The sequence below is a fragment of the Mastigoproctus giganteus genome, chromosome 1, assembly GCF_048544385.1.
Source record: "Mastigoproctus giganteus isolate SK-2022 chromosome 1, ASM4854438v1, whole genome shotgun sequence".
Classification (NCBI taxonomy): domain Eukaryota; kingdom Metazoa; phylum Arthropoda; class Arachnida; order Uropygi; family Thelyphonidae; genus Mastigoproctus; species Mastigoproctus giganteus.
In genome coordinates this window covers 139214980-139238129 of record NC_143575.1, presented here as the reverse complement: position 1 = coordinate 139238129, position 23150 = coordinate 139214980, and the positions used below count along the sequence as shown (strand labels likewise).

Below are 23150 nucleotides of genomic sequence, written 5' to 3'. Positions count from 1 at the left end.
GGCCTTACAAACTGGAGATCTAATATATCGAAATCAGTGCATGCTAATATCATTTTATCCCAATGCCTGAGGATTGCTTCTATTTGCAATAAAAACACAACTTGTTCAGCAAACATAATAGCATTGTACAATAAGTTGATAAATAATAATTTCCCTATCGCTTACCTGAAATACCACTTCCTGAAGTGGTACTTCAGGTATTATATTAATTAAATATAATTAATTTCAAAAATTTATTTTCTGAACCCACTGCTTCAATATAATTACCATAATTACGGATTTAGAGCCATGTATATTATGTACATAGGATACACTTTGCTTTCTTGGTTTCTTACGGCTTAGAAAACCTGCAAATTATAGTGTATCATTTATTTTATCTTATCTTATTTTATAATCACACTGTATATACTTAAGTTCATGCCTGAAATACCACTTCCTGAAGTGGTACTTCAGGTATTATATTAATTAAATATAATTAATTTCAAAAATTTATTTTCTGAACCCACTGCTTCAATATAATTACCATAATTACGGATTTAGAGCCATGTATATTATGTACATAGGATACACTTTGCTTTCTTGGTTTCTTACGGCTTAGAAAACCTGCAAATTATAGTGTATCATTTATTTTATCTTATCTTATTTTATAATCACACTGTATATACTTAAGTTCATGCTAAGGTGACATGCAAATTCAGCTCAGAGTCCTACTATAAAAACGGGTTTGCAATCCCGGGCATACCGAGCTACAACTTATATCTTGTATTGTCTTTAAGCTGTCCTACACTCTTTGTTCTTATTTCTCCGAAATTATTAGGGTAATCCGAGGATGTAGGAGAAACCATTTCTTATTTGTACTACTATATTTTTGCCTTTATGGAGTTCAGGTTCTATTAGTTTTTATTCTTCTTACTATTTGCATGTTTCTCTTTATGTTAACTTAACATTAATTAATTATTTATTAATTTATTTTTACCATATCCATCACATAGAGGACACCACATATATATTCACTAGAGGGATTATTATTTCATAACGACTAGTTGTTACATTATGTCCTGGATACGGTAGATATGCCTTATACTTTTTTTTTTTTTTTTTTTATCTGTTTCCTATGTGTATTCTATGACTAGTTCAACTGTTGCTTAGAAACACTAATTTATTAATATGGTTTGGGGGTGGAGACCATGAGACTGACTCACCCACTAAGTAAACTTAACTTGTAAAAACTGCTCCCTCCCATATTTGCTCTTACCAGAAAGTAACCCTCAACTTTGACAATGGGAACCAAACAAGTCATTTTCACTCAGCTTGAGAAAGCAGCCATGCTATACACTGAACTCAATCTGTTAATATTAAACATTAAGTTACAACATACTTAAAATGAATAAAAAAATAAAATAAAATAAAAATATCTGGTTTTCATAATTTCCATTCTGGTTTTCCATTCAATAATCCTGCTACACCATTTTTTTTTTTAAATAACATATTACAGCCAGTGACACAATTAACAAAATCAAGGAAAAAAAAAAGTAGAGATGGTATGGTATTAATTTCTTCAGTCATTGTCTATTTAAATATGTGAATTGAGAAAAACATTTAAAACTTATAATTATGCAAAAATACTTCAAACTGTATTACAATTTATAATAAAATAACCTTACCCCCTTTTTGGCAAATTTTGGAACTAATCCAGAATGTTCTAATAAAATAACATCTCCCTTTGGTGTATCTACCAATTTGGCATGTGGTTTCTTTGGAGCAGCTCGAATTACGTCTCGTTTATTTTCTGTGAAAAAGTTCTTTGTAGGTCCTTCAGGCATTGGTGGTCTTTCGTAATGCTTTGGAACCGGTGGTTTTCTCCTGTCTTCATCCGGATATTTAAAAGGTTTTACTGGAGCAGTAAACATAAATTATGGCAATTAGATTTGTACAAATTTATGTTTTAAGAACTTATGTCACTGAAAGTGCACCTCAAAGATTATACCCCATTTTAAATCAGTTTTTTAAAACATTAACTACAACTTGTTAATGAACTTGGTCTGCCAATTCATTTGTTTGAATATACACAAAAGTACTCTTTTGGCTGATGAGATAATCAACTAGGATGGCCACTTAAGTTATGAAAGATTTTAAGTTAAACTGTCACCATCAGCATAGTTATTTTTTGAAATATCAGTTAGAGCTTTGGCTGATCTAACTGACATTTCGAATGTACCAAATGTGTGGCACGGTGATTTTGGGTCAGTACTGTTATTCTATGTATTTAAAAATAAAGTTTAAATACACAAAATATTTATAAAGCTATAAAAAACAAAGACCACTTTGACATTTTGATTAGACTAATGTTAGTATATCTATGTGAGTAAAGCATCAATTAAAATTAATAACATTCTGAAAAAAATTTATTTCAACCTGCTCTGACTCTCAAATAATGGTGTCCCTAGGCAAGTGGGTAAACTATTTAGTGGAGAATGAAAGAGACCTAGAGTTAATTACAGCATGACGTAAAGTGTAGAACAAGTTGGAATACTTCGTGTGATGTTACTACAAGTTGAGGTTCTGTCAGTAAATATACAGGAATTTTGCCAGCAGAGCCAATTATTCTTCCTAAAATGAGGCTTTCAACCTGTGTGAAGCATTCAAGATGTAGCCTAACCATTGCCTTATACAACAGGTTAATCACATCCATATCCCTGCTGTAAAATTGCTGTATATCAATGACAAAACCTCATGAGCTGTCCTGACAGCTTCAAATGCCAGAGCTTCATATCTAACTTCATAATTACTACCAGGTCTTTTTCATCCTCTACTACTTTGATTATGGTGCCCCACAGTTGGTACGTTAAACAGGGTTCACTGTTACCCACATGTGGACATGGACATGTGTTTTTGTAATGGGCGGCACCTAGAACGTCAGTTCATCTGTGAAGAACAGTACCACTGTAGAAGGGCCAGAAATAAGTAGTGTATGTTTGTGTGTATTCTGTTGTTGTGTCTGACCGCTTGGCTACCCAGAATCATCAGTCACCTGGACAGATGATTCTGGGTACTCGTCCACATCACGGGAAGGTGGGCCAGTCTCAATGGAGCTCGCACTGTCTCAATTTGAGACTCTGACCCACCTGATGTTGGCAAAAGATGGGCCAGATTCCTCTGGGGGGCCCACTCCAGAGGAGAGAGAAAAAAAAAAAAAAAAAAAAAAAAAGGATTTCCCGTGGTGTTAAAAAAAAAAAAACAATAAATAAATAAATAAATAAATAAAATAAATAATAATAATAAACAAATAAATAAAAAGTAAATAAATAAATAAAAAATAAATGAATAAAAAAAAATAATAAATAAATAAAATAAAATTAAAAAATAAAATAAAATTAAATTAAAATAGAATAATAATAATAATAAAAAAAAAAATGGGAATGTTGCTCCCTATTGAGTAGCTTCACCAGACAAAGGAGTAGAATTATTCGTAGACGTATAACTAATTCTTCTTCTTGTGAAAACATCGGATGCAAACTGCTGAAGAGCAACATAAGAATTCTTGTCTCCCACCAGCAAAGTTTCATGCCCATGAGAGAGTGTAGAAACTGACGAACGAAGAACATCTCTAAAGTCATTATACAGCGGACATTCAAATAAAATGTGGCTCCAATTTTCATTTTCCCCGCATTGACAAGCTTCCGTCCTAGAAAGACCAAAACGACATAGTTTTTCGTTAAGAGATCCATGTCCCGTTAAGAGGAAGGATGTATATAAGTCCAAAGAGAACCAGACAGGTTTCTGCTTTACACAAAAGGTCACCTCAGGGAAAAAAGTTCTAGTAACAGATCCGACAGATGACGTATCCCAGCGTGTCTGCCATAGATTTATCATTTCATTCCACAAACGATTATGTTCTTGCTTAATATCTGAATTAATATTCAGAACCAAACCCATAAATTCAGTTGATAGTTGGTTTTTTAACCTATAACAAAGACCTCTGTAAGCTACGTGAAGGTCCAATGGCAATACACCTGCAAGAACCTGCAGTGCAGAAGTTGAAACAGTACGACAAGCTCTTAACATACATAATAATATTGTGTGTTGCATAGTAGCCAACTTCAATCGAAATTTAACAGTTCTAAGCCTGTGAAACCATACACCTGCCGCATAAGTAGCCATAGGAAGGAATAAGGCATTATAATAAATTCTCATGGTATGTCTAGAAAGTCCCCAGTCTGAACGAGAAATTTTTACAATACCACCAGTGAATCTTCTGATCTTTGTTGTTACATTATTTAAATGAGAGACAAAATTAAGCTTTGAGTCGATTGTAATCCCAAGTAATTTAGTTTCAGAGACAAGTGGAATCCTGTTATTATTAATCTTCACTAAAGGGGGTCGTTGAGGGTTTAAATGTGATCCAAAGATCATCATTTTAGTCTTAGACAAACTTATTGTCAATTTATTATCCATTGTCCATTGAAATAAATTTTGTAAGACATCACTGGCATTACTTTCGATAGCAGATCTAGATGAACCATGAATTAAGATAGTGAGATCGTCGGCATAAGCGATGATTTTAGTGCTACTGAAACAACGGGAAATCCAATCCTGTAATACCATATTCCATATAAGAGGCCCTAAGATAGATCCCTGGGGACATCCTCGTGAGACTTCTCTAGACACCTCCTGAAATTTAGATTTCACTAAAATGTGACGATTACTGAAATAGCTTGCGAACAGTGGTACAGTTGCTGAGAGCATCCAGCTGATCGTAACCGTTCGAGATCACTCTGCCAACCATAGAGAATCAAATGCGCCCTCGAAATCAACAAAGGTAGCTAACGTGTACTTTGATGTTGAATTCTCAATGCTGCGAGCAAATTCAACAAGTGCATCTTCACAAGACTTCCCTACACAGAACCCGTATTGATTAGAGGACACCATATTTTTCGACTGAAGAAGATCAGTAACACGCAAAGTCATTAGACGCTCTAGCAACTTCCCAAGATTTGGCAAAAGTGCAATAGGCCTATAAGATCTAGGATTTAATGCTGGTTTATCTGGTTTTTTTAATCAGTTTTAAAAGCGCAATTTTCCACATATCAGGAAAGAGACCTTCTTGGAGACATTTATTAAAAAGTAAAAGCAGTACTTGTGGACGCAATTTGAAAAATCGCAAAATAAATGTATTTTCAACCAGATCTATCCCTGGACATTTCTTAATATTAATCTTTTTAGCAACAGAGGTTAACTCATCAATGGTAAATTCTTCTGTCTGAATATTGGTGGTATAAAGTGAATTTGCAACTCGAATATTTGAATGTACAACAGAATCAGTAGTTAGATCATCCACCGGGAATAGTCTGTCAAGAATAACATTAACTGTATTTATCCAATCAGTAGTCTCCAGGAAATCTTCTTTCACAGTGCCGTATACATCTAAAGAGTGAATCTTATTACAAGCTATCTTATAAATAAGACCCCAAGGATTATCATTACCAGCAATGTGAACAAACTCCTTCCATGTTTCCCGTTTACGTGTGGCTATAGTCTTTACATAACGTTGTTTGAGTGAAATGTATTGAGAGTAAAAATAAGCTACTTCATCAGAATGCCAATCCCTACGTCAACGCTGATATTTTCGACGGGCTTGATGTACCTTTTTCCTTAAAGAAGACAATTCTGAGGTCCACCAGGAACAGATCTTTAATCTAATCTTTTTCTTGCTGGCCGATCTGTATGAGGCCTTAAGTAATGACTGGCGTAATAAGGAATCAATTCCAGCAGCCGTAAAAGAGTGAAGAGACGAAAAGTCTTGTTCAGGGAAATCTGCAGAAATGGATGAGTCAAATAATTCCCAATTTATATGATTTATAGAAAATCTGACTAAAGCTGGCTGTAGTAAAAATTGGTCTCCAGGCTGAGAAAAATCAGTAACAACAAAAAATAGAACCCGATGATCACTTGTTGTCCAATCAGTAATCACCACCCAATCACGAACAATTGCTTTAAAATTAAAATTAGTTAATGTCACATCAATATTTGATTCTCCAACAGAGATGGAAAAGGTTGTTACTTCTTGAGGTAGGTTTATTACATTTAAGCTGTTATTAATAATAAATTTCTCCAACATATGACCACGACGATCACCTCCATTACTGAACCAGAGTGGAGATTTAGCATTTACGTCAGAAGTTATTAAGACATTCTGTGGACCCAAGAAATTTAAAGTTGTTTCTAGATAATTCAGGGATAAATTAAAATCTTCTGAGGGAGGACAATATAGAGAAATTAAATAAAAATTCAAATTCAAATATGTAACCAAAATACAAGTAGCCGTTCTATTGCATAAACCATTGATTACAGTGATATCAAGCTGACTATTTAACACCACAATACATGTTTTAAGTTCCTCAGAGACCGGTTGAATTATACGGGCAGTGAGTGGAAATCCCGTTACCTTTGGAGTATATGCAGGTTGCACTTTAACAGTATAAGGCTCTTGAATTGCAATAATATCAATAGCATTTTGCTCAGCAGACACTCGAATTTCGTCCGATACTGCTCTAGAACGCTGACCGTTAATTTGCATAATCCTAATACCAGCAAGCAAAGACACAGGAGAATCAGCAAGAACATTATTATCTCCAATAACAGCTCCATCTCCGGGAATAAAACTTGTATTGGTATTATTATAACTATTATTCATTGGCAGTCCTTAATCGTGCCGTCTGTAATGCCCGTAAGTACTCGGGACACGTGCCGTCCCTAACCGAGTGCTGATATTCCTTCCTACGTCTCTTACAGTTGATACAACTAGGTGGCTCTTCCTTAAATGGACACTCATTAAATACGTGCCCACTTCGAGCACAATTTCCACAAGACGGGGACTCATGCGAACAATATTGGGTAGTATGTCCATACCCAAGACACAGATAACATTTGGTGACTATCGTATAAGGACAGTGCTTATGAGAACTCCAAGTCAAAAACAACCTGTCCAGGGGGGGACACATATTTATAAATTTTAGGTGAGAAGCTAACAACCCAATGAACTAGCGATGACGACCTGGCCTGAGTAGTAAAATGAAAAACTGTTTGTTGCTTCACTTCTTCTAATGTGAAACCGTAATCTATCAAGTTCTTGTTATAAAGATTATCCACAATATCATCCTTTGAAAGATCCCGTGGGACATCATAAATTATGACTGATGGATTACCTTTACGAGGAATGCCAGTGATCACTCCAGCTTCGGAAAACGCTGCCGTTGAAGTTAAGCAGTCCAAATCTGATTTCGTAGCTGTTTCCACAACCACTCCTCGATTGCGAACAAGTCACAAAGATTTCACTTTTACATTCTTCAAATCATTTTTAAGAGTTGTAGTAACTACATTTTTCACATCAGAACTTGTTTTCAGGTCACTGTTATCTGAAGCTCTAATTATTAGAACATTATTAGATGATTTAATAAGATCACTAGAAGAAACACCCTTCTCAATAGTAGCCTTCACAGTATCAGCATAGGTACGCACAGGCTCTTGTGTATATAACCTATCCGTCAGGAACTCATCTGTATCTACACCTGACTTTGGTTCATCCTGTTGAATGTGTTTGCCAGAGACCACAGATAAAGTTTGTAAAACTGTTTGTAGCAATTGGGCTCTTTTATCATTTTCCTCCTTAATGGCTTTTAATCTCTCATTTTCTATCAATAGTGCAGTTGTTACAGTCTCCAAATTACACCATTTATCCATAATGATATCCCCATTTTTTTTAGTCACCTTATTAGCCTCTCCGAAAAGAAAACTTGTGATATCTTTTCGCATTTTAGAAATGACCGCATATACAGAGGACGCATCTTGAATATTATCACACTCATCAGTTATTGTACTCGCATAATTTTCACATTCATCAGTCATTGTACTTGAATCTGTATTCAAAATAGGGGTGGGAATAGACCCAATCCCCTCCACTTCAAATAACTCACCACTTGTGCTCTGCTCTCGTACTAACTGAGCCGCGGGTCTTAACTGCTCGTGACCAATACTTTTGGAATATACAAACTCACCTAACCTTCGTATATCGCCATGAGATTGAGGAATTTTAGGTGGGAGTAGGGGTGAAGTATCCTCTCCCTCCCCGCTGGATCTGTCTAAAGATCGTTTACCATTAGGATTTCTATTCCATAATTCTTTGATATCAAAAACTCACAAATAGATTAATATTAGTAGTATTAAATAAGCAACTTCCAAATATATTAGTAAAAACAACTACAGTATTTCAATAATTCTAACTTCTAAATCCTGTGTTCTTGAACAATTCCTTTTAGGTTCAACGCAAAAAAGGAAAGCTAATTTACGTTTCCCTCCAAAACTAGATCCGCCGACGACGATCTTTACCACATGGCAGCCATATTGGCTCTGCCGATGTGGTAAACTACACTCACTTAATCAGATAGCTGTCTTTGTATCACAAAGCTAAGTAATATTTTACCTTGAAACTGTTAATAACACCTAAAGAAATACTTCCACAGTCAGATCACAATAAACCAAAGATACGATCGACAATGCAGGAGCTAGCAGCAAAACAACCACATGCTCACAATCACCTCCACACGACCCACTGTTACCCACAAGAACTTAAACTTCTTAGCCCATCTGCCTAATTTTTATAGATCCTGTAGCAGCAGCATAACTTATTTACTTTCATTAAAAACCCCGCCAACCTTTGTATCATCTGCAAACCTACACATTAGGACTGATATGCCTTCATCGTATTAATAAATACTGAAAACAACAGGTCCAGCACTGAACCCTGGGAGAGGGGTTTCACTAATAACATTAGTCCAAGAACAGCATTAACAACCATTCTGTCTTCTCCCACCCTTTGCTACATTTTTATCCATAGCAGTAACTTGCCCTTATAGTTATACTAAACACGTGCTTAAAGTGCAGCATTGGAAATGCCTTTGAATGCCTGGTTTTACAGGAAGCAGAGGGGAAAAGCATGCAAACTAGATGTGCGCTGATGTTCAACACCTGTTGATGCTGTCAGGGGTGTTGAAAGCACCAGCAACTTGTTTATATTGCCTGAGGGGAAATTCTACCCATGCATGGGATGGTTGGCCTTTATCCTTCATTTGTTTGTTTTTATTATTTGGAGAAGATGTTTGACACAGAAATTTCTTTGTGAGGTGGAAAGGAAGCCTGCCTTGTACAACACTGCATTAATGGATTACCCCAAAGGACTAACAAAGAGTTTAAATTAATGAAATTTATTATATGTGAGGGAACATATTAAATAATTTAAAAAATCTTTTGATTGCCACATACATTTAATTCAAATTTGTTGAACACAGTTTCTTATTTTTTAGAATTTTAATTATCTACTAAATATTAATATTTATTTTAAAAAATAGGATAAATTTTATTGTGATTATATTCTAGTATTTTGCCATGAAAGGGCCAACACCATTGAAATATGCAGAAAAAGAATCCCTTATTAACACGACTGAAGGCTACCCTCCAACTGCTGTCATTTCCATCTCACAAGTTAATGTGTCTTCGAAACATATTCTTCTTCTCACAAAATTATGCAATATGCAACAATTTTTTATTACGTCGATAACAGAATGAGGATTCAGTAATATGCTAGAGTGAAAAATGCACAAATTATTGCTCAGTATTCCAAACGTGCATTCTACAAGTTGCCTTGCTCGAGTTAATCTATAATTGAAAATTCTTTGCTCATTGCTCAAATTTTTTGATGGGTATGGTAGTACAGCAATACCCTGCATAGCACTGATAATTGGTACCGAAACTGTTCTGTGTTATGAGAAACTGTGTTTATGAGTTTTAATTTAATGCATACCAGAGAAACAATCTATAAACAAATTATAATAAATTTATAAACAATTTCCACTTTATAACCAATTAAAAGGATTTGAAATAAAAAATATTGCAAAAATTTCATTAATTAAAAGGTAACATCATGAGAGATGAGAAAAAAAGCTTTGTTTATTTATATTTCAATAATGAAGTCTGCTGAACTCATCTCTTCTTTTTCTCAGCATACAAGTCTTTGTAGCATCGAAACCCATCTTGCAAAATTTGCTGTATCTTGATGCTACGTTCAACATTCAGATCTCCATTCATAATCACCTTACAGGCCATGTTAACCCCCGAAAAACTTCCTAATTCTTCTGTTAAAAATTATTTTGGTGCCACTTCAGAATTGTTTTCCTCTTCTTCATATGCTGTTTGCTTGTCAATTTCAAGGAGAGTTGCATCATCTAAGTCATCTGCATGTGAGTCAATGCAGTCACGTACATTGGCAGTCCGAAGTTTCAAATCCCAAGTCTTTTCCAATCTTCACAATGTCTTCAGCAATTATCTGAACTTGCAATTCAAAACCAGAGAAATCATTTGCCAAATGGGGCAAAACATGCTGCCAAACAGAACACATGTTGTTGGCAGTGATTTCTAGCCAAGGTGCAGATATATTTTTGATTGCATTCCTGATGTTATAATTTTTCCAAAATGTTTGTAAGGATGATGATTCCACTCCTGTTGAAGCTTCAATCGCTTGAGGAAAAAGTTCACTGCAGATAATACACTTTGAATGTGGCAATTATGCCTTGTCATGGGTTGTAAGGAGACGTTGTGTTAGCTGGAAGAAAGTATATTTTTACATTTTCATTGAGATCAGAAATTTCAGGTGGATGGCTAGATGCATTGTCTAAAAGCAACAAAATTTTGAAATCCATCCCTTCATCTTTGCAGTAACATTCAACCATTAGACAAAAATAATTTGTGAACCATTCTGTAAAAAATTCTCTTATAATACATATTGGATCACCAAATTACAGGCAATATGCTTTTTATGCAATCCTTTAGAGCTCTTGGGTTTTCTGCTCTGAACAAGAGTAGAGGATTCAATTTAAAATCTCCAAATGAGTTTGCTCCCAACAAGTGTTAAACGATCTTTCGATGCTTTATATCCAAGTTGGGCCTTTTCATTTTCAGCTAAAAATGTTTGCGAGGGCATTTTTTCCCCAGAAAAGTCCAGTTTTGTCAATGTTGAAAATCTGTTCGTCCTTGTAGCCACCTTCTTCAATGATGTCTTTCAATTCACTGGGAAATCTTGCAGCAGCGTCTTTGTTTGCACTTGCACCTGAGATATGAACATTGTGAAGCCCAACCATGATTTTTAAAGTGGAAAAACCAACCACGACTATCTGTAAATATTTCTTTAGTCTCCTCCTCTTCATTTTCTTTCAGTGTGTTATAAGCTCACGGCTTTTGCTCGAATGATGTTTTGGCTCAAAGGAATTCTCTTTTGTCACAATCTTCTATCCATATTAATAAAAGATGTTCCATATTAATCAATAGCTAACTTCTTTTCTTAGTTATCACTTTCATCATATAAGATGATGTAGAAATTTCCTGCTCTTCGAAAGAAGGATCACTGATGCTTCATTCATTCCATTTTCCCGTGCAATTTTCCATCCATTTTCCCATGCAATTTTCCATCCTGGTAGTTGAATGGTGATTCTTCTGCGAAAGCCTTATTGGCAAATTCAGTGAACGCAAGGAGGTTTTCCTTTGGAATCTGCAGAGAAGGTGACTCCCTGTTGTCACAATTCCTGTTAAGATTTGGAGACTTGTTCTAATGTTCTTCATGATCGCCCATACTTCATGTAGTATGGGCAATCATGAAGGATGTGATCCCATGTTTCCACCAATCTGCGCTTGCAATTAGGTGGTGGCGACAGTCTCAGTTCAAATAGCTTGGCATTCAAGCAAGAATGGCCAGTTATAAGGTAAGTGGCAAAAGCCCTGTGTTAAACCACTCTAGATACTGTTTTTGAAAATCCTGGATCATGGGCAGAAGATGAAAGTTTGCTTTTCCAAGTATGTTATTACTGTTGTCCTCTTGCCAAAGTTCAGTAAGCTTGGTCCTAATTCTGATTATTTCCTCCTGTATCAATCTATGTAAATTTAGTGAGATGTCCTTGATCTCTGTTGGATTGTTTTCTAAGGATGAACTTTGGGTAGTCGAACATAATTTCGTATTGGATGGGCAATTTCCACAGATGACCTGCAGGGCTACTTGTAGAAACCATTCTACAGACTAGAGATTGTGAGCAGAATAATTCACTGTTTGTAATAACCTCTTCTGGATGGATTTCACCACAATTCTGTATCCCCTAGGCTCCAGCTCCATATGTAATGACTGGGAGAAAGATCCACTGATAGTATAGTTTAAAGGTGCAGCCCTTGAGACCCCACTCCTTTCTTGTGACTTGTGAATTTGCCTGCAAAATTCTGCACTTGCCTTTGATATAATCACAGTGCAGAATTAAAGATAATAAAACTTGTCGTTAAAAGAAGGACATCAAGGTATTTGTATGTAGACTCATATTTGATTCGTTGTCCTCTGCATTTAATTATGGGTGGTCTGAGGGACTTCATCAAGACTTTCAGTAACATTTGTCTTGTTTTGTCTCAGACTGTGAACTTGTTGGTATCACACAATTCTGACAAGTCCTCATGGTTGCAATAAATGGGGTTCAAGACCTAGTCTCCTTGAACCTCTCCATGCAGCTTTGCCACCAAAGGATGTCAAAGGCACCTTTGAAGCCTATGAAGAGACCAAAGGCATATTGTTTCCCGAACATTTATGATTGCCCTAATTGCATCTTCAGTGCTGAGTCTTTTCTTGTACCCAAAATGGTTTGCTGTGGCAAGTCCATTGGCCTGGTAAGAAGACAGCTATTAATTTTTCTAGAATTTTTCCACATATGGAAATAAACAAATCAGTTTATACAATTCCTAATCATCTTGAGGCTTATTGCAGTTGTTAAAAAGGACCTTCAAGTTTGCTTTCTTCCACAATGAGGGAAAAATCCCATCTCTAAGAAAGGTGTTGTAAAGGCAGCAAAAGATATCCAAAGGATACAGAAAGGCCAGACATGGCAAGAGGAGGGGGGGGGGTATGCTCTTAGTTAAAAAGTATATAAAATCTAAGTGCATCAAGTTGGCATGGGTGGCCAGTACAATGTTGACCCAGTTTGGTGTAACATCAGCACTGGGAAAACAAAAATGAGAGTAGGAGCGTGTCATAGGCCAAATGACTGTTTTTTAATACAACAAACAACAATGCAGAGAAACAGTGGGCCAGTAAATTAGAATATCTTACAATGGAGGATTTTAACTTTTCAGATACTGAATGGAACTTGTGGGTTGGTCACTCAAACGCTACAGCAAGGATTTTGTGGATTTGTGTTTTCTACAGCTGCATGTCGTCAACATGCCATAATAGGGCATGGCTACAATAAATGTAATAAAAACCTACAACCGAAGTGCAGGAATTGTAAGTCTGCTCACTTAGATTCTAATCATTCAGTTAGAGATCCAAAATACGCAGTGTATTTGAAAGCCAGGAAATAGATGCAATCTAGAATAGATGACTAGACACCCTAATATAGATGGGGGTCCCTACTCTAAAATTTCTGCAACTGAATATGCAGTGGGCTCGAGCCATGGCAGACCACTCAGGTTCATTTCTGAAGAGGAAATCATAAATGTTATGTTGCTCCAAGAGCCATATACTCACATGGGTATGGTACAATACTTGTAACCTTTAGAGTAGGTGAATCCTCTACAGATACTTTGTGGGCTCCATCATAGTGAGAAATCCATCCCTCACTTTAACTAAAACAGATGAGCTTTGCACTCCTTACGCAGTATGTGCTCATATTATCAGTGCTTTAGGCTGCCTAAATGTTATTTCTATGTATTGCAGGCCAGGCAAGGATATGAACCCCTCCTGTCCAGTACCTACAGTCTGCCACTACCCTTCTACAGGGTGGTAAAATAGTAGGGAGCACAGACTCCAAAATATCTGTAAAGCTTTACGTCTGAGGGTAGAAGGGTCTCAAAAAAGTATAGATATATGTTAGCTAAGACACAGCTAGTGGGGCTACCCATAGGGGCACCTTTGGTTTGCAAGTATACAGATTTGCCATCAAAAATGTAATTATTGGAAAGCAGAGATTTATGAGATTGTTCCAATAAACTGAATTACAACCAATAACATGTTGGTAGTTATTGTAAATTTCATTCAATACCGATTTTAAGCTGGTTAGGTCTATGCTGGTAAATAGACTATTGAAGTCAAAAGTTTGAACATGAGATGTTGTCATGTATTCAGAGCATTAATAACTGTTACATTGTTATTAATTATTCTACTATTAGGAAGGATGTCCATGACAGGTTTAAATAACCTTTCCAAAGTTTTGCCAGGTTTATGGGTGTAACTGCACTTGCAGGAAGTAATGAACCTGAAGCCTGTGGGATTTTGTTGAACTTGGGTATGAAATAAATACAGCAGACTCTCGATTTACCAGTACTCTTCAAGATTCCAAATTACAAAAAAAAAAAAAACCAACCAGAAATCATAAAATTCAAGTAATAAATAGAATATAACATAGAATAGAATATAACATAAAATAGAGTTTAACATATAAATATAGTATAACAGATGTTTTGAAAGTCTTAAATAAGCGACAAGAAGCAGCATTATAAGTTGTCATTAGGAGATTAGTGTGCCTATTACCTTGAAATCCCCACTGTCTTCACACCTGCTGCTAAAAAAAAAAAAAGACCAAATGTTCAGTTTGTTTAAGTGCGTTACATTGTTGTTCCGTCGCACTGCAAAAGGACAATTCGTTATGCATGTCAGAATTTTTTTTTTGATAGTAACTTTTTCTTTTTTTTTGTTTAGAAATCGCGAAAATGATGGGCAAATTCAAGAATTGTGCTTTCATTTAAACAAAAACTTGAAATTCTTAAAAAGTTTGAAAACAGTGCATCCATTAAATCTCTAAAGAACCATTATAATGTTGGTGACCAAACCATACACAGCATTGTAAAAAATAAAGGGAAGCATCGTATTGGACACGCGAGTAGTGCGTGGTAAGTTCTTTATCTATCGCCGTACTTTTTACGTAAGTTGCTGAATATTTTTTGATACAGCAAGTCCCCAGCTTACGGAACATTATTTGTAATTTTTTTTATATGACTGAAGATTTCAAGTGAAAGGGAGACACGTTTCACCATAATGAAAAACTCAAAATTCCAGCTATCGGTATTATCGCAAATGCAATAAGATAAAGTTTACTACCTGTTTATAATTAATTGCACTAACAGAAAAGCCCAGTAACCCGGAAAGTGCGACTTGTTTTATGGCAGTGACTCCAGAAATGTGCTTTAGTAAAATGTGAGCTTGCATGGAGTGATAACAGTGAGTTTGCCTTAACCCTGTGAATCTGAATATCTCTCTCCCTCCCTCCAAGTATCGCACGATACTTGTTATACAAGTATCATATAACAAGTATCGTGTCATATATACAAGTATCGTGCGGAATTCAGATTTGTCAGTGGCAACGGCGAACACAATAAAGGAGAAAGACTGAATATGAGAAGCAGTCGGCACCGATGAAGGTCAACTATAATAACCAAGGCTACGAAATACATACCAGTTTTTACAGTAAAATAACATGCATTTTTTCTTCCTTTTATGTTTTCTTATGTGCCACTCCAGCTATTTCACTGCTGTCCCCAGATAGTTTTAATTGAACTAATTAAAAATATATAACTATTTTTTTTCATTCTTCTGAGGATATTATGTGGTTTTTTTTTTTTAATTTCAGCATATCAGGGATTTATTAGAAATTCCTGATTTACGCAAATCTCGACTTACATAAGAAGTCCTGGAACGTATCTCTTACCTATATCGGGGACTTACTGTATTTTTGGATTAAACCAGGAAATCAATTATCGGGGAATATTTTTTATCTTCTATCCCAGAAAATCGAGAGTCTACTGTATAAGGAAATTTGTATTTATTAAAGCTGATTTTAAGTTTCTCGCTGAAAGCAATTAACTTCTTTGTAATAATACTGCTGCTGTTAGCGATGGACTTGTAGGTGTCACTGGAATTTAATTCTGCATTTAATGTTTGGAAATAAAAGGCTTTACAGATTATGGCATAACTGCAAGAGGCTTTATCAACAGGGGTGATGATAAAGTGGTGATGATGATATCATCACCACTGTTGATAAAGCCTCCTGCAGTTATATAATTATTTCATACCAAAGTTCCACAAAAACCCCAAGGGCTTCAGGTTCCTGCAAGTACAGTATACTTCCTACAAGTACAGTACACCCATAAACCTGGCAAAACTTTGGAAAGGTTACTTAAACCTATCATGGACATCCTTCCTGATAGTAGAATAATTAATAACAACATACCAGTTATTAATGCTCTAAATACTGACAACATCTCCCATGTTCAAACTTTTGACTTCAATAGTCTATTTACCAGCACAGACCTAACCAACTTAATATCGGTTTTGCAACCCCAGACAACCCAAGCACAACTATATTCCCCTTCTTCCAATTACTTTCTGCTGTCCTTAATAACTAATACTTATTTTTCATGCGTGATTAGGCTGGCCAAAAACAATATCGAGATGCTATTCTTCTGCTATCGCTTCTTTTTTCTTCTTAAACAAAGTTTAGTGTCTTTTCTACACTATCTTGTTAGTCATTGATTCTCCCTTTGCTGGCACTTTGCCTCATTTGTTTAACTGCGTACTTCCCCGTCATACGGTTCACTTTGACCAATTCGCACCTTAGCTCCCCTCTCATTCGGGATTACTTCAACTGATATAAATATACTGTACAGGGAACTATCAGCTTTCATCTTTGGTTTCTGATGTAGCTCTGTATTCGCCACACTCAGCTAATTTTACAGATTCCGGTCTAAGCATACAGTAAGTTGTCAATAACCTGACTTTATTCCTTTACTTTGTTTAAATTTCATACTGGGCTTTTTGCCTTCATTTTTTAATTCAAACTTACATTCAATTTTCCTTTAACAGGATTTAATTGGCATTATTTTAGCTTTTTAACTTTATTTATGTTTGAATTTTATTCCTTCCTTTTGGTCTCTGTCGGGTCGGCTATGATGTATGTTTTGTACGTATAGATCATAACAGAAACAGAGACCCTGCTTGTTGCGGTGGCTCCTATAGTTTTGGCTGCTGACCCTTAGAAGCAGTAGTTAAAAGTCCTAGGACCTAGGGCATCAGGTACCATTATTAATTTCATTTAATTTCAGGTAATCTGTTTTTTTACCTTGCAGGCATTCTCAATTTTTTCCATTGTAATTACACTTCACAGGTCAGCAACCCTACCCAATACAATGATAAAATAAATTTGTCTATACAGGAACTCCCCGACTTATGTAATACTCAACTTACAGAAATTTGACTTTACATAAGTTTTTGCCAGCCAGTAAAACTTAAAAATAAATCGTGGAAACACAATTTGCATCACGTAGGAATAAATGGAGGTATCGTGAAATTATTGCGATGTGAATCCAACAACATATTGTTTTTTTGTAATTCGCTCCAAGTCCTTCCTTGGAAGTTGAAAATTTCGCTATATTACTAAGCTATTTATCTCTCTACCCTTTCATCGTTATATGTTCCCAATTATAAGAATCAATTTTGAATGCCTTTGTGATATTTTTCTAAAGAACGTTTCTGGAGGTCACGACCATAAAACAATAAGAACAATTTGCAATTTCCAGTTTAATTGGTTTTTCTGTTAGCGCATCTAATTATAAATGGGTAGTAAACTCGATCTTATTGCATCTGCGATAATACCAATAACTGCAATTGTGTGGGTTGGTGAAATGTGTTCCTCTTCACTGAAATCTTCAATCATATAAAAAACAAATTTTCAGAAACTTCTCATCATTCCTATTTACATATTACAATGATGAAGGGAAAGGGACCAATGGAAAGTGCAAGTGGTGGCAGTGCCAGGAAACGAAACAAAATTGATTTAGAAATGAAGATGAAAATGATTAAAAAGTACGAAGCAGGACAAAGTTTGTCATCTATTGCAAGGGAATTAGGTCTCGCTGCTTCAATAGTGAATACTATTTTAAAGGACAGTGAACATATAAAAGAACATGTCAAAGGATCAACGCACTTAAAATCAAAGGTGATCACAAAACAGTGTTCAGGTGCTATATCTAAGATGGAACAGCTGTTAAAATGGATGGAAAATCAGATTCAGAAGCGAGTGCCCCTGGGTCTAATGACTATTCAAGCAAAAGCAACCAGTATTTATAAAGATATTAAGGATAAGTACCGGCGAACCCCAACTCAAGTTCGTTGCAAGCAACGGATTGTTTAATAGGTTCAAGCATCACGCTGGTTTCCACAACATTAAAGTATGTGGTGAAGTCCCCACTGCCGATTCTGCAGCTGAAGAGAAATTGTGATGTGTAGAAAAAATTATTGATGAAGGCAACTATACAACACAGCAAATTTTTAATGTTGATGAGACTGCTCTGTATTGGAAAAAAAATGCCAGATCGAACATACATTGCCAAAAAGGAAAATAAAATGCCAGGTTTCAAGGCATCAAAAGATAGGGCCACGTTCTTGCTTAGGGTTAATGAAGCAGGAGTTTACAGATTAAAACCACTGCTTGTGTACCATTCTTGAAATCCTTTGCATTTAAGAGCATCACAACATTAAAGTATGTACGTGCATTTCTGATCTAATCAGAGAGCATGGATAACAATATCTCTCTTTGAGGATTGGCTTAAATACTGCTTCATTCCCAAGGTTGAAAAATATTGTAAAGACAACAACGTTCCTTTCAAGATTTTGCTTCTATTAGATAATGCTCCTGGACATCCTGCGCATCTAGATTATTTCAATTCGAACATAAGTCATATTTCTACTGCCAAACATGACTTCCCTCATCCAACCTATGGATCAGGGTGTTATTTCGAATTTAAAAGCTTACTATTTAAGCAAGACATTTGCTCAGGTATTGTCAGCAGTAAACAAGAAAAATTTTACGTTAAGAGACTTTTGGAAATCTTACAATAATTACCACACATAAGACCTGGGCAGAAATTACTAAAAGTAGTTCAAACAGTGCATGAAAGAAAATATGCCCATGGCATGTAAAAGGCTTCAAAGGATTTGAGAAAGACGAATCACATGAAGAAGTTACAGAAGATTGTAAAGGCTGCAGAGCTACTTCAGTTGGAGATTGATGCCAAAGATGTGGAGGAGTTAGAGGAAGAGGAGAAGGAATTATCTAATGAAGAACTTATTGACTTGCAGGCAGCGATAGTGAAAGAAAATGCTGACGAAGATCAAGATGAACCAAATAAGGAGCCGAGACGCTTCATCACCAGAGAGATGGCAATGGCATTTCGTGAAATTGCATCGGCAATGGCATTTCGTGAAATTGCATCGGCAATGGCAAGGTTTGAGAAGATAGATTCTGACAGTGAACGATTCTTAAAAGTTAATAGAGGGGTGAATGATTGCTTGCTACAAAGAAATCTATGATGAAAAGAAAAAAGCCACCATCCAGTCATCCATTAATATGTTCTTTTGTAAGGTTGAGTGGCCAGCCCCTTCTAAATCTCCACAGCAGCATACTTATCAGTTGAAGATGTCAATTCTGACAACAATGCTTTGAAGGTAAAACATACTGATGTTATGCCTGTCTCCTCTCTTTTTTTGTAATTTTATAATTTTTAAATTTTTTTAAATTACACACTTTTGTAATTTTTCCTGTGCATGAGATAAAAAACTGAATAAATACAATAAATAATTCTATTTACATGTTCATCGAACATTTATTTTTTGATTTAATCAATGCAGCGAGCACAGTTGCTGCACAAGCATGGGGGAAATTCTGACTTGCGTAGCATTCCACGGAACACAACCCTTATGTAAGTCGGGGAGTCCCTGTGTATATATATATATATACACACACACACACACATACACACACGGGTATACTCCACATACCTTGTGGAATTCAGTTAATATGCACAGCATACTCTGCTTTTCATAATATTCATACAGTACACCTGCTAATTTTACAACTACAGCACTGTATATACGGTTTCTAGTGGTGAAGGTATTGGGGAGAGGTCGAGATGGGGGTTTTAATGTCTTATTGTTATGGTTTTTGTATAACTGATAAAAATGTTGTTTTTTTAGCAATTTGAACTATTTCTTCACTGATATGTGGTGCATAGAGGATGGTGATGAATTGTTTATCTTCATCAGGAATATTTTTGGAGAATTACTCTATCATGCTTTTTATCCTTTTTGATATGAGTTTATTATTATTATTATTATTAGCTGTAGGGTGCAAGAAAACCTGCAGCTTATGCTGCACCAGCCAAAAAAAAAAAATTCGGAAAGAGAGAGAAAGAAGGGGATCACCAAGGAAGAGAAGAATAATGATATCCAGCTCAGGACCCTGGGTGTGCCAAGCCCATACTCACCAGATGTGAGCCTCTAGGGTTAAATGTAGGTATCCACAGTTACTGAAGATGAGTGTTATCTGGACAGTTTCATCCTTCAGAACCTGGCCACTGCAGAGGCAACAGGCTCTCAGGACAAAGCCCTTCAGGACATCTATTTTAATTCTACTAAACAATTTTAAGAATTTCATAATAGTTACTGAATTTCTTACTGTTTTTGCAGTCACTGAAGAAGTTGTAAGAAAATACCATTAAATGTTTAACTCCACCATGTACATGTTTCCAATTTGGAAATACACATAATAGGTTTGAGTGCTTTATCACCTTCAAGCAACACAATTTACCTACCCACCATGCTGCTCAAGGAATAACTTAACATCTCCTTGTTGGTATAATCATCTGACTTGTTTAGTTTTCTAAAGCAGATTCATTTATACGAACATTTCTAATACGCAACCAGGAAAAATTATTTTATTTGCATAATTACCATAACAGGCAATTTGGTCTTAGTTGCCCTTGTACCAGAAAACCCCCCATTAAAACCAAACAATCTGCCTGCAGCCACGATTAATCTATTAGTCAATGTATCCCCTCCAGCTAGTAGCTTTCCAACCCACCTATCACCTATTTTAATTCTGCCTTGATAGCATCAGCAAATATTCCTATACCCTTCTATTTAAGAGTATCCTTCACTGTAAAAAAAAAAAAAAAAGGACACCCTATAACAAGCACAGACCATGCTGAGGGAAACTCCACATGATGAGTCTTGCAAAGTCTCTCCAGGGACAGATTGACTGGCAAAACTCTCATCACATACTCCCTCCTATGTGTTTGGGCAGAATTGCACACAAGAAGACTCAAAGCTTTAAAAGAATGGTTAAAGATGGAGACCATAGGATACAAAATGTAAATTAACAATTTTTAAGATAAAGCAGGACATGTTATCAGTCAGAACCAGTAGAGTTAGAAATGGGGGAAGTTTATTAATTAGATTTTTCCTAACCTTCGGATCAAATGAAAACAATGAAATTGTAGAGACAAAGGGGTTTTCAGGGAAATTTGTGGACTACTATTAGAGAAATCAGCTCGTGATGTAGGAGGGGGGGAGGGAGAGAGAGAGAGAGAGAGAGAGAGAGAGAGAGAGAGAGAGAGAGATATGATGATTTAGTATACAAAATGTAAATTAGCAATTTTTAAGATAAAGCAGGACATGTTATTAGTCAGAACCAGTAGAATTAGAAATGGGGGAAGTTTATTAATTAGGTTTTTCCTAACCTTCAGATCAAATGAAAACAATGAAATTGTAGAGACAAAGGGGTTTTCAGGGAAATTTGGACATTAGAGAAATCAGCTCGTGATGTAGGAGAGGGAGAGAGAGAGAGAGAGAGAGAGAGAGAGAGAGAGAGAGATGATGGTTTAGTACAGATATTCTTACTATATAGGAGTTGAGTCAAGTAAAAGCTGGATAATATATATATATAAAGTGAGATGTGGCTTGTGCTTAATTTTCAATATTTTCTTCAGAATGGGATCTAGATTTGATTCAAAAGCCTTTTTGCTTGAAGGAAGGCTTCACCAAGTTCAGAATTCCACCAATGTTTAGAATGCATAGATGTTTAGATTGCATAGATATAGCAAATAGCCTGCAGGCAGAATTTTTAGAAAGTCAAGCAAGCCAAGATGATAGAACTAAGGCTAAATCAACTTGGAATTCATTCTAAATCCCAGAGAAAGAGAGCAAGTAGTTCAGGAGCTACAGAGATATTTAAAAATTTGGGAAGGAGAAACATTTAAATACACTTTTATCTTAGTACTGAGGGGTAAACTAGTCATTTATTTTATTAATTATAAGTGAGAACGTGACAAAGATAATCAGAAACAAAGTGAGAGTCGAGTTTGGAAGGTAGAGAAATTCTGAATGTTAGTAAAGAGCATGTCAAGCAGGACGAGCTCAAGGGCATAATGGTGCCCCAAAGCAACAGTGACTGTTGGGCACCCCTCCTGCAAAATGCAAAGATTTTCATTTTTTAGAATGATTAATTTTACATTTTATTTACTTACAAAAAGTAAACTATACATAATATAACACTAAATTTAAAATAAAAAAATAAAACTTCATAAAACTTTTAATTCAAATTGAAAAAAAAAAACACTCAAGCACACAGTATACTAAACAAATAATGTTTACATGTTAAAGCAGAACTTTTTGACAGTTAACAAAATTTGATAAAATTTATTAAAACTTTTGAAAATTAGAATTTAAAGCAAAACTTGGAGCTTTTATGGCTGCAATATTTATAATCATATCTACCAAATCAAGCTCTTTCAACAAAACCCATTCAATCTTTTCTGAGTCATCATTGTTCTTAAATGAGTTTTTAGTAATTTTAACTTTGAAAAATTCCCTTCTGTGCTGGCCACAGAAACAGGTAACACAGCAAAATACATAGCGCTATGAACAAATCTGGTAGTGAAGATGTAAAATTTTTTTCACAAAGAAATTCAAGGATTTTCATTGGTGATACTTCTTCATAAGGATAAGAACATTGTCAGTATCTTATTTTATAAACTAAATCTCTTCCCCATATATCTTTTACATTTCCATCTGTTAGAAGCATTTCCAAGTCCATGCAATTTTTTAAACGTTCATTGTCATCCATCTTCATGCATTTCTTTATATTACATAATATATTGAAATTATCATTATGTTTCGTCATTAAATCAAAATGATTCTTTAAAGCATTTATTGCATTGCCTAGAATGTTAAGTTGCTGTATTTT

The 23150-nt window shown here is 35.5% G+C and overlaps 1 protein-coding gene across 1 annotated transcript in view; it reads right to left on the bottom strand.

The window, feature by feature from the left end:
- LOC150091162 (enkurin) overlaps positions 1-23150 on the bottom strand; it is a 98130-nt gene that overhangs the window by 27343 nt on the left and 47637 nt on the right. Inside the window, exon 3 of the mRNA XM_090382341.1 lies at positions 1665-1894. Within this exon, the coding sequence (XP_090238467.1) occupies positions 1665-1894 (230 nt within the window). The remainder of the gene's footprint in view (positions 1-1664; positions 1895-23150) is intronic.